The following is a 15787-nucleotide window of genomic DNA, read 5'->3' on the forward strand; positions in this document are numbered from 1 at the left end:
TTAAGATTTTATTTATTTATTTGACAGAGAGAGAGACAGCGAGAGAGGGAACACAAGCAGGGGGAGTGGGAGAGGGAGAAGCAGGCTTCCCGCCAAGCAGGGAGCCCGATACGGGGCTCGATCCCAGCACCCTGGGATCATGACCTAAGCCGAAGGCAGACGCTTAACGACTGAGCCACCCAGGCGCCCCTATATGTCTGTTCTTATGCCAATTCTATACAGTTGTGATTACTACAGCTTTGTAATATAGTTTGGCATTAGGAATTGTGATGCCTCCAGCTTTGTTCTTTCTCAAGATTACTTTGGCTATTCAATGTCTTTTGTAGTTTCATACAAATTTTAGGATTTTTTTTTTTAATTTCTGTAAAAAATACCATTGTAGCTTTGATAGAGATTGCATTGAATGCGTAGATTGCTTTGGTTGGTATGGGCATTTTAACAATATTAATTCTTCCAATCCTAGAGTATAGAATATCTTTCCATTTATTTATATTGTTTCATTTCTACATATTTGTGAATTTTCCCTTTTTTTTTCTTAAAATTGATTTCTAATTTCATACCATTGTGGTCAGAAAAGATGCTTGATGTGATCTCATTCTTCTTAAATTTTTTAAGGTTTGTTTTATGACCTAACATGTGATCTATCCTGGAGAATGTTCCATGTGCACTTGAGAAGAATGTGTGTTCTCTGCTGCTGTTGGATGGAATGTCCTATATATGTTTAATAGGCTCATCTGGTCTAATGTGTAGTTTAAGTCCAGTGTTTCCTTATTGGTTTTATGTCTGGATGATCTAGCCATTGTTGAAAGTGTGGTTTTGAATTAAATCATTTTTTAAAGATCCTGGATTTTTTTCCAAAGTTTTTATATAAAGTTCTATATCTTAATTCTTAAATTAAATTCCTAATTTGCTCCCTTTTTTCTAAACATATAAAGCTACCACTATAGAGTCTTACAATGGCATGCCTCCATTTCACTCTTCTTATCCTTTGTGCTGTGCTGTGTCATGTGTTTTGTTTTTTATAAGCTACAGAATTCATAATACATTGTTATTTTTCTGCTTTGAACATCTAGTTATATTTGAAAGGAATTTAAAGTGAAAAAATATCTTTTTTATTTACCACATATTTACCATTTTTTAGTGCTCTTCAATTCCTTTGTATTTATTTACCACATATTTACCATTTTTACTGCTCTTCAATTCTTTTGTATAGATTATAATTTCCACGTGGTATTTCCTTCTGTGGAAGAACTTCCTTTGACATTTCTTGTAGTGGAAGTCTGTTAGTAATGAATTCTCTTAGCTTTTGTTTTTTTGAAAAGTTGATTTTTTCATCTTCTATTTTGAGGGATAATTTCACTGAGTATAAGTAGAATTCTAAGTTGACATGGTTTAATTTTGTTTTTGTTTTAATTTCAGTATCTTAAAATGTTTCTTCCTTGTCTTCTGACCTGCACATTATCTGATGACAAATCTGCTGTACTTCTTATCACCTCCCCCCACCCCACTTTGTTTCCTTTTAAGATTTTCTCTCTTTCATTGGTTTTTAGCAATTTGATTCTAATGTGCTAGGGTGTAGATCTTTTTTTTTTAATTCTACTTGTGGTTCTTTGAAATTCTTGAATCTGTAGGTTTATAGTTTTCATCAAATTTGGTAAAATTGTAGCTCTATTTCTACTACTATTTTTGCCTCCCCCTTTTTTTTCCCAGGAGTCCAATTCCACGTATGGTAGACTTCTTGGTAAGAAACCACGTATCACCGATCCTGTGTTCATTTTTATTTTTAGTCTTCATTTTTTCTATTTTCCATTTTGGATAGTTTCTTTTGCTCTGACCATTTATTATGTTGTATGTACTCTGCTATTAGTCTCAGCCAATATATTTTTCATTTGCTGCTATTAATGGTATCCAGAGTATTTTTTATTGCAGATGCTATATTTTTAAAATTTAGAAGTTCCATTTGAGTCTTTTCTATATCTTCCATTTTTCTCCTCATTATGGTTATGCATTCCTTTACTTATTAAAGATATGGTATCTTGGCTCTTTCCATAGTTTGGCTGTTGTGGACATTGCTGCTATAAACTTTGGGGTGCATGTACCCCTTCAGATCCCTACATTTGTATCTTTGGGGTAAATACCCAGTAGAGCCAAGATGTCCATCGACAGATGAATGGATAAAGAAGAGGTGGTATATATGTACAATGGAATATTATGCAGCCATCAAAAGGAATGAAATCTTGCAATGACGTGGATGGAACTGGAGGGTATTATGCTGAGCAAAATAAGTCAGTCAGAGAAAGACATGTATCATATGACCTCACTGATATGAGGAATTCTTAATCTCAGGAAACAAACTGAGGGTTGCTGGAGTGGTGGGGGGTGGGAGGGATGGGGTGGCTGGGTGATAGACATTGGGGAGGGTATGTGCTATGGTGAGCATTGTGAATTGTGTAAGACTGATGAATCACGGATCTGTAGCTCTAAAACAAGTAATACATTATATATTAAAAAAAGAAGAAGAAGATAGCAGGAAGGGAAAAATGAAGGGGGGGGAATCGGAGGGGGAGACGAACCATGAGAGACTGTGGACTCTGAGAAACAAACTGAGGGTTCTAGAGGGGTGGGGGGTGGGGGGATGGGTTAACCTGGTGATGGGTATTAAAGAGGGCACGTACTGCATGGAACACTGGGTGTTATATGCAAACAATGAATCATGGAACACTACATCAAAAACTAATGATATAATGTATGGCGATTAACATAACATAGTAAAATTTTTAAAAAAATTATGAAATTAAAGATATGGTAAATATTTTTATAGCTGAATACTAAAAAGTATTTTTTTTCTGCTAGTTTCATCCTATATGTCATTTCTGGGTTTGTTTCTATTGCTTGATTTTTTTTTTTTCTGCTTTGTGTCACATTTGCCTGTTTTTTGCATGCCTAGTGATTTTCTTAATGGATCCTGGGTATTGTGAATCTTGTATTGTTGATTGCTGGATTTCATTTTATTCATTTAAAGGAAACAGTATAATCTAGTTCTATACACTTTTCAGCTCTTGCTGATTTCTGTTTTATGGCTAATGGTTTTTCTTTTTTGCCATTATAGATATGGATTTAAATTTTTCATATGTTTTCATTAGTATTTAAAAAAAGATTTGTGGTTGAACCCCAGAGGATGTTACATATATATCTATCTTACCTGAAGTTCAGCATCAAGGAATAATATTGGCTGCTTGGATCTGCACTGGGCATTTGAAGGAGGAAATTTTTAAGCTAATACAAAGTTCACTCACACACAGAGGCTTGGCTATTGAAATCTTCAGTGTCCTTCACAGTAAAGATAGCCCAGGTCCTATATTAAAACTGGAGGAATCATATGGAATAAGGGCAAATAAGGTAAAAGATTTTTATATTTCTCTTTTTTCCATTGCAGGCATATTCCCTGGAACCTTCATGAGCCAAGAAAAGGATGGTTTTATTTTACTGCAAATCTGGATTTCATGTATGTCTTAATGTTGAGGTTGCCTGTTTCTATGGCTCGAAGACAGGGGTTAGGGTCTGTGGGATCAGATGAACAAAGGCACCTTACTTTCTGTTTGGGAAATCATCAGGAAGCTCATAAATTAATATGCCCTGTAATATGAAAATGATCCACCCATTGGGCTGATTTATAATTAAGATCGTGTACTTTAGTAAGATGATTGGAAGACATAGTTTACTGCTTTCAGTAAATCTTTAAGGAAGACTTACATTTGATAGTTTTTTTCCCACATGTTAATTGGGAAATGCCTGATGTCACTTAGACATAGGATATTTGTGAATTATGCAATTATTAAAATCATCATAGTGAATAATTGGAAAAAAATTCTCTTCCTGGATTGAAGCCTTCTTGAGAAGTGAATCTGTTATTTGCAATAGAGCCTAGACCTTAGTGTCTGTGGTGCATTTTACTTACAGTTTGGTTTAGAAAGTTTGCATCTTGATTGATGCAGTTTTAATCTATTATGAAGAACCTGCTGTCTCAGTTATAAGAGGGTATTTCTGGGCTATAGTTTACAAGGTTTCTAAGATATGGCACAGAATATAGATGGTCCCCAACTTACTACGTTCTGACTTACAATGTTTTGACTTTATGATGGTGTGAAAGTTATATGCATTTAGTAGAAACTATACTTCAGGGCGCCTGGGTGGCTCAGTTGGTTAAGCGACTGCCTTCGGCTCAGGTCATGATCCTAGAGTCCCAGGATCGAGTCCCGCATCGGGCTCCCTGCTCAGCAGGGAGTCTGCTTCTCCTTCTGACCCTCTCCTCTCTCATGCTCTCTCTATCTCATTCTCTCTCTCAAATAAATAAATAAAATCTTTAAAAACAAAAAAGAAACTATACTTCAAATTTTGAAGTTTGGTCTTTTTCAGGCTAACAATATGTTGTATTATACACTCTTATGATACTGGACAGCAGCAGCTAGCTATAGGTCCCAGTCAGCCGTGCAATCATGAGGGTAAACAGTGATATACTTACAACCATTCTGTACCTATACAACCATTCTGTTTTTCATTTTGAGTATAGTAGTCAATAAATTACATGAGATATTCAACACTTTACTATAAAATAGGCTTTGTGTTAGATGATTTTGCCCAGCTGTAGGCTAATGTAAGTGTTCTGAGCACATTGTAGAGTAAGTTAAGCTAAGCTATGAGGTTCAGCAGGTTAGGTGTATTAAATGCATTTTTTTACTTACAATATTTTCAACTTATGATGGGTTTATTGGGATAAAACCCCATCTTAAGTTCAGGAAGATCTATAATTGTTTATTCAAAAATATGTATTAGCTATCTGCTAGACTTCAGACATTGTCTTTTGTGGAGGAGATGGACAGACATTACACCTTGTACTGTCAAGACTAAGGATTCTCTATAGAGAGGGAGACAAATAATATACAAAAAACACACAACCCAAATTATGGGAACAGATCAGGGAAGACAACAGTGAAGTTATAGCTGAAGTAATTTAAAATGTTGAGCAGGAGTTTGCTAGAGGGACCTGAGTGGTATTTAAGGCAGAGGGTCCAGCAAGGGCAAAGTCAAAATGTGAGGGAACATTTTTAAGTTAATTAAGGTGATGTTAGCTACTGTAACAAGTAAGCCTCAATGTTTTTAACAATAAAGGTTTATTTTCATTTAAGTAAAATCTAAAATAGGTATTCCTGGTAAGTATTATGTCTCTTTTCCAAGAAATAATTAAGAGATTGAGGGTCTTTTTATCTGTGGCTTCACCATCTTCGTCACATAGCTTCCAGGCTGCTACTCTTACATCTGCATCAAGTCAGCAAGTGGAAGAGAGAGCAGGGAGAATCTTTTTAGGAAATTGGAACACATTGCCCCTGTTCACATTCTGTGGGCTTGAAATCCATCACATAGTAACACCTCAGTGCCTGGGAGGCTGGGAAATGTAGTTGAGCTGTGTGCCCAGGAAGAAAAGGGACTGGCTTTGGTGGTTAACTTTCTACCATACAGTATATTTTCTGGGAACTGCAAATAATGCTCTCTGGTTCTCTTATTAGTTTAAGTAGAAAAACTTCCAAAAAATAAAGCTGAATAGGTAGTAGACCACATGTTGCTTTTATATTTACTATGCTTCACAATTTGGAATCTTTTCTGAAGTCATTGGGAGTCACTTGAAGAATTTTAATTTGGCAAGTTTGTATGTGCATTTAGAAAGATTGTACCAGCAGTATTTTAAAGAAGCAGAATAATACAGTAGTTGATATTTCATTTCTGGAAGCTCTGTGCCTGATTGCACTTTTAGTTCTTCTATTTACTGAAAATATGACCTTTAAGAAGCTCTGACTTGTTTAAGCTTTTATTTTATTATCTGTAAAATGGAGACGATATTGATACTTATCTCACTGAATTGTCAAATAAAATAATAGTCCTAAAGAAGACTGTAGTGCCGGATGCCGATACGAGGTAAAAAATTAACTCCTATTTTTGTTGTTGATGATAATGTTTGGTGTGACTGGAGAAACAGTGAAAGAAGGTTAGAAGAAGGAAGGAAAGCAGCTAGAAAACCACTGTAATAACTCAGGTGTGAAATGATGAGTTCTTTACTAAATGTGGTGGTAGTACTAGAAATTAAGAGGAGTTTCCTGTTTGAAAACATTAAGTAGGAGGAATAAACCTGATTTGGTGACTGACTGAAAGTAGGAGACACAGAAGGAGGAGCAAGATTTGTAAGTGTCTACCTTAGCACAGCTTTCTTGCATGGTGGTGGCAGATACACGGGAGGAGTAGGCTTCTGGACTTTCTGTTTTCTAGCACCTTGAATGAGCCCCTTTGTAATGAATGTAGGGATCCATACCCCCTGGTTCATGTCACCTACAAGGACTTTTGTAGACCAGGCTGAGAGTTCTGCCCATTCTAACCTCAGAAGAGACCTCAGTGAGCTAAATAACAGTGATTCCAGTTCTCAGCCTGAATAATAAATGATCCTTATTGCTTCACTTCCCAGGACTTTTATAGCCATGGCTTCGGAGGTGGGGCTGTGGGTCATTCTGTGTCCAGGCCCCTATATTGGGAGCGACTTAGACCTTGGAGGCTTACCCAGGTAAGTTATTATCTGAGGCCCCTGGCCATGACTCCACATGGGCCCCTAGCACATTCAAATGGAAGTTAGAGCAAAGGGTTTTGCTGGTTTTCTGTGTACATTTTTAAACTATACTCTTTTCCTACTTAATGACATAGAAAATGAACTTTGATTTACTGGGATTTATATAGTATGTGTTTGTTTTATATAAACCTCCATCTCATTTCTGCAGTGTAAATAAGATAGAGTACTTTTTTTATTTTAGTAACAACTAGTGGCTACCACTTAAGCAATACCTTTGTAAGTTCTAGTTTATTGTGATGGAGGTACAAATAGTAAGAAATTGGGTTGATTATCTCTTTTTAAAGAGGGGTTTACCCTTTTGTTAGCTTCTAATCATTTTTTATTGTAGTAAAATACACATAACATAAAAATTTACCATTTGAAAGTGTACAGTTTTGTGGCAATTAAGTACCTCAAAAATGTCGAACAACCATCACCACTCACTAGCACCAGACTTTGGTCACCCAAAAAGGAAGCCCTACGTCCAGTCAACTCCCATTATTCCTTCTCCCAGCCCCTGGCAACCACCAATTGGCTTTCAGACCGGTTGGTTTGCCTATTCTGTATATTTCATATAAATGGAATTATAGAATATGTGACCTTTTGTAACTGGCTTCTTTGTAATGTTTTCAAGATTCACCCACATAGTAGCATGTACAGTTCTTCATTCCCCTGCTAAATAATATTCCATCAAAGAGCATTTTTTAAAAACTTTGAAACAGCTTTATAAAAGTCTCACTCCAGACTAGGGGTTGGTAAACCTTTTCTGTAAAAGACCAGGTAATAAATATTTTCCACTTTGAGGACCACATACACAGTCTGTTGTGACTACTCAATCCTGCTCTTGTAGCATGAACACAGCTGTGACAATATGTAAACAAAGGGTGTGGCTGTGTTCCAATAAAACTTTATTTACAGAAACAGACAATGGCTTTGATTTGGCCTGTGGGCTGCAGTCTGATGACTCTGCTCTGGATCATTTCATCATTACACAACTCTGATGTGTATTTTGAGGAAAGAGGCGGTGGCTAAGGTGCTGAGCTATTTGCAACTAGAAGGCAGATTGCTTTTTCTTAAAGATGCATTAAGATCTCACAATATACTGTTCCAGTGTGGCTGTCCTTGTTTTCCAGCCTCATGCTTAAGTATTTCTTATTGCTGTTTCCCACCCCAAGAATGATTCCTACTTTTTCAATCCTAGCTGGTTACTCCAGGATCCAAAAATGAAGCTGCGAACAACTTACAGGGGCTTCACTAAAGCAGTGAATCACTATTTTGATAAGATAATTCCCAAGATAGTACAACTCCAGGTAAATATAAATTCCCCATTCCTATGACCAAGAGAAGTAATTGCCTCAGTTGATTTCCTGGATAAGCCTAGCCTATTTTCTTTTTTTTTTTTTTTTTAAGATTTTATTTATTTATTTGACAGAGAGAGAGAGAGAGAGAGCAAGAGAGGGAACACAAGCAGGGGGAGTGGGAGAGGGAGAAGCAGGCTCCCCGCTGAGCAGGGCGCCCGACGCAGTGCTCAGTCCCAGGACCTCGGGATCATGACCTGAGCCAAAGGCAGACGCTTAACGACTGAGCCAACCAGGCGCCCCAAGGCTAGCCTATTTTCTATCACACAGAAGCAGAACGTGTATATAGCAGCTCGTTCCGATTCCTTATTTAAGAAATATTAAGTTTTTATTACCTTGCTTTTGTACCTGTTTCCTATCTACTGCCCAACTGGAAGCCTTTTCTCTGGCAGTGGACTTGAAATTGCACTCTGTATATTTTTGTTTTCCCTTCTCCATTATATCTTTGCCCTCAGTCACCATAAATGGGAAATTAATGATAGTCCTCAAAATGTCTTAATTTGGCTGCTAAAGGTAGCTACTTGTCAGTCCTTCACACATAATAGATTAGATGGGTGACTTTAGGTCAGCAATTTTGTAGAAGTTGCAATTTATTTGTTTTTTTAACATCCCTCCACCACAATAAAACCATGGTGCCGAGCATAATCATTGTTTAGTGCTACTATATTTCTAAAATGTTTGGAAAATATAAAAAGGACTATATACTAGAGAGAAAATGAACAGAGGGAGGGAACAAAAATGTAACATGTATTACGTATCAAGCTTTCTGTGAGGCAGTCAACATTTACCTAGCTTATCTCATTGCCACAGTAATCATTTGAAGGAGATGTTATCATAGATTGAATGGAGGCAATGGCAAACTTATATGTGGATAGGAGAGGGCTTAACAGAGTGTGAATTTGAAATTACTGTGGAGAGTTGGTTCCTAACATTGTGAGTATCTCAGTTAATCAGACTCAGGAAAGCCATTAAAACCACTAAGTGGCTGAAGAGTGTGAATCTGTGTGCCATTTGGGGGAGGGGGGGTGTAGAGATCATCCTTTACAAAGATTAGAGCTATGCTGTCCAGTATAGTAGCCATAGCCACATGCAGTTATTTAAACTTAAAGTCAAATAAAATTAAAAATTCATTTCTTCATTTACACTAGACACATTTTTAGTGCTCAGTAGGCATGTGTGGATGGTTGCTACCATACTGGACAACGCAAACACAGAATATGTTCATCATCGGAAAGTTCTGCTGGACAGCATTGAACTAGAGTACTCGGCCCACCCCAAATCAGACTTCTTTGTCTTGAAACTCCTGGAAAACTAAATTAATAAACAGAACCTTGCTTAAGGAGCACAAAATCAGGGTCTGAGGAGGTTGGGAGGCCTCAAAAGCATTTTATCATGGTGTTATAAATCAGCACTTGCAACTGAGTAGCCGCCCTTTAGAACTTTTAGTATCTGGTTCTGGGTCTCTTGCTAATCCCAGGTACTGTCAATTTCTGGATCTTCCCTCTTTCCTTATCTGTTCTCTAATCTGCTACATTCATAATTGGTTGGATGGTAAAGGGGAAGTGAGAAGGAGGTTTTGAAAAACTTTTTCAGTGTTTGTCAGCAGAGGATGACATTTAATGGTTTTGAGGGAGAACTCTTTTTTTTTCTATTTTTTTTATTATCTTAATCACCATACATTACATCATTAATTTTTGATGTAGTCTTCCATGATTCATTGTTTGCATATAACACCCAGTGCTCCATGCAGTATGTGCCCTCTTTAATACCCATCACCAGGCTAACTCATCCCCCCACCCCCCACCCCTCTAGAACCCTCAGTTTGTTTCTCAGAGTCCATAGTCTCTCGTGGTTCGTCTCCCCCTCCAATTTCCCCCCTTTCATTCTTCCCCTCCTGCTATCTTCTTCTTCTTCTTCTTCTTCTTCTTTTTTTTTTTAACATATAATGTATTATTTACTTCAGAGGTACAGATCTGTGATTCAACAGTCTTACACACTTCACAGTGCTCACCATAGCACATACCCTCCCCAATGTCTATCACCCAGCCACCCCACCCCTTCCACCCCCACCACTCCAGCAACCCTCAGTTCGTTTCCTGAGATTAAGAATTCCTCATATCAGCAAGGTCATATGATACATGTCTTTCTCTGATTGACTTATTTCACTCAGCATAATACTGAGGGAGCACTCTTTTGGGCCTTTTGTCCTCTTTTTTCCCCTATCAGGATACAGTGCAGTCAGTTATTCCTTTCTTGCTAAAAAATTCTCCCATTTCAACTTTTTCCACCCAGTTGCTCCTGAGTCATGATGAACACAGGTTTTGATGTGCAAACACTTCAGTGGCACTTATACATAGTCCTGGGTGTTGTCCACATTCTTACGTGCATGGTTGGTATGGAGTTTAATTCTTAGAAGTCAACACTCCTTCTATTTCTATATGCTGGGGGGAGTACCTCACTCTTGCCCATGTATCTCCAAGAGTAGATTGAGGAGGTGCCGAAGTGGGCATGATGAAGCTTGACTAGGGTGTGGCAGGTGCAAGATATGAAGAGGAAATATATTGGCTGGACTGGAGAAAACTATAAAGATAGGGGATGACTGAGCATGTTACCATCAACAGACAGGAGTCAGTAGGGATGGGAAATACGAAGATTTGCAAGAGGGCATAATTAGGAGAGCAAAAGGGGATGTGGTCCAGCACAAAGTTGGGATTAATAGAGAACCATGAGAAACATCAACATTTAAGAGGTGGGTAGGGCAAGAGGAGCTCACAAAAGAAACTGAAGAGTAGTGACCAGGGAGGCAGGCCAGAAACTAGGAGAGACCAATAAGAGACCACAGAAGAGAGGGTTTCTTTCAAGAAGGAGAAGGTAGTCAAGGATGTCACATGTTGCTCAGAGAGATAGTAAATTTGGATTAAAATTTATTGTTTGAACTTAGCAAAGAGAAGGTAATGTTAATAATGTAGGTGGAATGGAAAGAATGGAAATGAGTAAAAGAGTAAAAGAGAATAAGAAGTCAGGTGTTAGTACAGGAATATTTCAGAGTTTGTCCATGAAGGTGAAGGGGACAAGATAGTGGGAACTGGAGGGGGATGTGGTCCAGGCAAGTTATTTTTAACAGAGGACTTTGAGTCAATTTAAATGATTATGGGGAAGGTTTAGTAAAGGAGATGATGATACAGAAGACAGAAGGCTAGTCTGAAGCGAGTGAAGTTCCTGAAAAATAAGAAGGAAGTGAGACAACTCTTAGGATGGGAGACACTTGACTCCTTTAGCTGGTGCTAAGGGAGAAAGGATGGAAGTGGAAGTCATGTTTAATGCATGGAATTATGAAGGAAAAGGGTGGGAGTCCATTAATAAGGAGTACTAGAAAAGGTAGGATTCTAGGAGCAGTTGACTGCAGACTGTGGAGTGAGAGATACTGCCTGAACTATGGTTTAACTTGGAGTTGAGTTGAGGAATATGTTATTTTTATGGCACTCTAAATATGTGTGTACAACAGCATATTGAGAAAATCTAGCTTTTCCCACCAGTAACTTCACTCTCAAACTCTCGTCTCCTTAACCCTCAGTATGGAAAGGGAGGCCCCATCATTGCTCTGCAGGTTGAGAATGAATATGGTTCATATCATCAGGATAGAAGATACATGTCATATATTAAGAAGGTAAGTGCTCCTTTAATTTTCCTCCATATTGGGCGCCTGGGTGGCTCAGTTGGTTAAGCGACTGCCTTCAGCTCAGGTCATGATCCCAGGGTCCTGGGATCGAGTCCCACATCGGGCTCCCTGCTCGGCGGGAAGCCTGCTTCTCCCTCTCCCACTCCCTCTGCTTGTGTTCCCTCTCTCGCTGTGTCTCTCTCTGTCAAATAAATAAATAAAATCTTTAAAAAAAAAAATTTCCTCCATATTTACATATTTCTTTTCTCACTTTGTTTGTGGAGCAAACATATCCCGATTAGCTATAGCTTGCATGATACCATGGGATATAAAGATGAATAAGGTCCAGTTTAATTTTTTCATGCATTTGCATCCTAGAGTGGAGACAAGAAACTACCTACACAACTCTCATGTAAAGCAAAGAGTGATGTTAAAATATTTTTCCTTTCCGTGAACCTCACAGCTCTCTTTTGGTTGGTGTTTGTATAATACATACTTCTCTATCCTCTTAGTTTCAATTATTCTGGATTCATATGCTTAAGGAACATACCTTGTAAGCAGTATATAATTAAAATTTGTTTTTGTTAATTCATTATGAAAATTCTTGTTTTTTAAATGAAGTATTTGGCTTATTTACATTTAATATGATTACTGACAGTTGCATTTAAATCTACCATCCTGTTAACTTTCTTTCTATTTGTCCTACCTGTCCTATGGTCCTTTCTCTCTCTCTCTTTTTTTTTATTCTTTTGGATTGACTATTTTCTTATTATTCCATTTTTTCCTGTATTAGCTTATTAAACATTTTTCACTTTTCTTTTAGTAAGAAAGAGAGACTACTGTGCATCCTAGAATTATTAATGTCTAATATAAATTAGTGTGCTTGCCAGTTCCAAGGCAAAGAAAGCACCTGAGAACAGTTTAATTGCATTTTCCTCCTTTCTCTCCTCAGTACTGTTGTTATTTCTTTTAATGTTAAATATATTTTAGACACACAAGAACTTATTTTTATTATTATATGGAGTCATTTAGAGTTATGTACATAATTTACTTTTTGTTGCTCTTCTCTCCTCTCTGCATCTCTGAGCTTTATCTCTCTTATCATTTCCTCTGCCTAAAGAACACCTATTTGTATTTTCTTTGTTGCAGGTATGCTATTAACAAATTCTCTCACCTTTTGTTTGCCTGAAAATGTGCCTAGCTCATCATCATTTTGAAGGATATTTGTACTGTATGTAGAATTCTAGATTGGCAATTATTTTCTTTGATGATTCTCTGGCGTACATTGTTTTTATTAAGAAGTTAGGTATTGATACAATTATTGTTCCTTTAAAGGTAAAATGTATTTTTCTTCTGGCTTCTTTTAAGATTTATTTTTTTGTTTTCCCTCAGCTTTCCTAAGATTTGGCTAGGTGTGGTTTTTATTTTTATTCTGCTTACATGTGTTTGTACCCTTCATTATGTGGCTTGAAGTCTTTAATTGGTTTTGGGAAATCTTCAGCAACTCTCAGCTCCATTTTTTTTCTCTCTTCTCCTTTAGGACTTCTGTTATATAAAACTAGATATTTTCATCATATCTATTTTGCTTTTTTCTGGATGATTTTTCCTTTTTTTTTTTTTTAAAGATTTTATTTATGACAGAGAGAGAGGGAGACAGCAAGAGAGGGAACACAAGCAGGGGGAGTGGGAGAGGGAGAAGCAGACCTCCCTCAGAGCAGGGAGCCCAATGCGGGGCTTGATCCCGGATCCCTGGGATCATGACCTGAGCCGAAGGCAGATACTCAATGACTGAGCCACCCAGGCGCCCTCTGGATGATTTTTTCTTTTTTTTTTTTTTTTAATTTATTTTTTTTATTATTATTTTTTTATTCTTATGTTAATCCCCATACATTACATCATTAGTTCTAGATGAAGTGTTCCATGATTCATTGTTTGTGCATAACACCCAGTGCTCCATGCAGAACGTGCCCTCCTCAATACCTACCACCAGGCTAACCCATCCTCCCACCCCCCTCCCCTCTAGAACCCTGTTTGTTTTTCAGAGTCCATCGTCTCTCATGGTTTGTCTACCCCTCCGATTTCCCCCGCTTCATTCTTCCCCTCCCGCTACCTTCTTCTTTTTTTTTTTTCATAACATATATTGCATTATTTGTTTCAGAGGTACAGATCTGAGATTCAACAGTCTTGCACAACTCACAGCGCTTACCAGAGCACATACCCTCCCCAATGTCTATCACCCAGTCACCCCATCCCTCCCACCCCACCCCCCACTCCAGCAACCCTCAGTTTGTTTCCTGAGACTAAGAATTCCTCATATCAGTGAGATCATATGATACATGTCTTTCTCTGTTTGACTTATTTCACTCAACATAATACCCTCCAGTTCCATCCACGTCGTTGCAAATGGCAAGATCTCATTCCTTTTGATGGCTGCATAATATTCCATTGTATATATATACCACCTCTTCTTTATCCATTCATCTGTCGATGGACATCTTGGCTCTTTCCCCAGTATGGCTATTGTGGACATTGCTGCTATAAACATCAGGGTGCACGTACCCCTTCGGATCCCTACTTTTGTATCTTTGGGGTAAATACCCAGTAGTGCAATTGCTGGATCATATGGTAGCTCTATTTTCAACTTTTTGAGGAACCTTCATACTGTTTTCCAGAGAGGCTGCACCAGCTTGCATTCCCACCAACAGTGTAGGAGGATTCCCCTTTCTCCACATCCCCGCCAACATCTGTCGTTTCCTGACTTGTTCATTTTAGCCATTCTGACTGGTGTGAGGTGGTTTCTCATTGAGGTTTTGATTTGGATTTCCCTGATGCCGAGCGATATTGAGCACTTTTTCATGTGTCTGTTGGCCATTTGGATATCTTCTTTGGAAAAATGTCTGTTCATGTCTTCTGCACATTTCTTGATTGGATTCTTTGTTCTTTGGGTGTTGAGTTTGATGAGTTCTTTATAGATTTTGGATACTAGCCCTTTATCTGATATGTCATTTGCAAATATCTTTTCCCATTCTGTCGGTTGTCTTTTGGTTTTGTTGACTGTTTCCTTTGCTTTGCAAAAGCTTTTTATCTTGATGAAGTCCCAATAGTTCATTTTTGCCCTTGCTTCCCTTGCCTTTGGCGATGTTTCTAGGAAGAAGTTGCTTCAGCTGAGGTCAAAGAGGTTGCTGCCTGTGTTCTCCTTTAGGATTTGGATGGACTCCTGTCTCACACTGAGGTCTTTCAACCATTTGGAGTCTATTTTTGTGTGTGGTGTAAGGAAATGGTCCAGTTTCATTCTTCTGCATGTGCCTATCCAATTTTCCCAACACCATTTGTTGAAGAGACTGTCTTTGTTCCATTGGACATTCGTTCCTGCTTTGTCGAAGATGAGTTGACCATAGAGTTGAGGGTCCATTTCTGGGCTCTCTATTCTGTTCCATTGATCTATGTGTCTGTTTTTGTGCCAGTACCATGCTGTCTTGATGATGACAGCTTTGTAATAGAGCTTGAAGTCTGGAATTGTGATGCCGCTGGCTATGCTTTTCTTTTTCAACATTCCTCTGGCTATGCGGGGTCTTTTCTGGTTCCATACAAATTTTAGGATGATTTGTTCCATTTCTTTGAAAAAAGTGGATGGTATTTTGATGGGGATTGCATTGAATGTGTAGATTGCTCTAGGTAGCATTGACATCTTCACAATATTTGTTCTTCCAATCCATGAGCATGGAACGTTTTTCCATTTCTTTGTGTCTTCCTCAATGTCTTTCATGAGTATTTTATAGTTTTCTGAGTACAGATCCTTTGTCTCTTTGGTTAGATTTATTCCTAGGTATCTTATGGTTTTGGGTGCAATTGTAAATGGGATCGACTCCCTAATTTCTCTTTCTTCTGTCTTATTGTTGGTGTATAGGAATGCCACTGACTTCTGTGCATTGATTTTATATCCTGCCACTTTACTGAATTCCTGTATGAGTTCTAGCAGTTTTGGGATAGAGTCTTTTGGGTTTTCCACATAAAGTATCATATCATCTGCAAAGAGTGAGAGTTTGACTTCTTTGCCAATTTGGATGCCTTTGATTTCTTTTTGTTGTCTGATTGCTGTGGCTAGGACTTCCAATACTATGT

At 38.0% G+C, this 15787-nt stretch overlaps 1 protein-coding gene across 1 annotated transcript in view; it reads left to right on the top strand.

The window, feature by feature from the left end:
- The window catches only part of LOC118013514 (beta-galactosidase-1-like protein 2), a 78289-nt gene that overhangs the window by 19730 nt on the left and 42772 nt on the right, over positions 1-15787 (top strand). Inside the window, exons 3-6 of the mRNA XM_035009449.1 lie at positions 3437-3505; positions 6512-6607; positions 7851-7959; positions 11582-11674. Coding sequence (XP_034865340.1) covers positions 3437-3505; positions 6512-6607; positions 7851-7959; positions 11582-11674 — 367 coding nt within the window. The remainder of the gene's footprint in view (positions 1-3436; positions 3506-6511; positions 6608-7850; positions 7960-11581; positions 11675-15787) is intronic.

This window comes from Mirounga leonina, unplaced genomic scaffold (genome assembly GCF_011800145.1).
Source record: "Mirounga leonina isolate KUSES-001 unplaced genomic scaffold, KU_Mleo_1.0 Mir_153, whole genome shotgun sequence".
NCBI classification, from domain to species: domain Eukaryota; kingdom Metazoa; phylum Chordata; class Mammalia; order Carnivora; family Phocidae; genus Mirounga; species Mirounga leonina.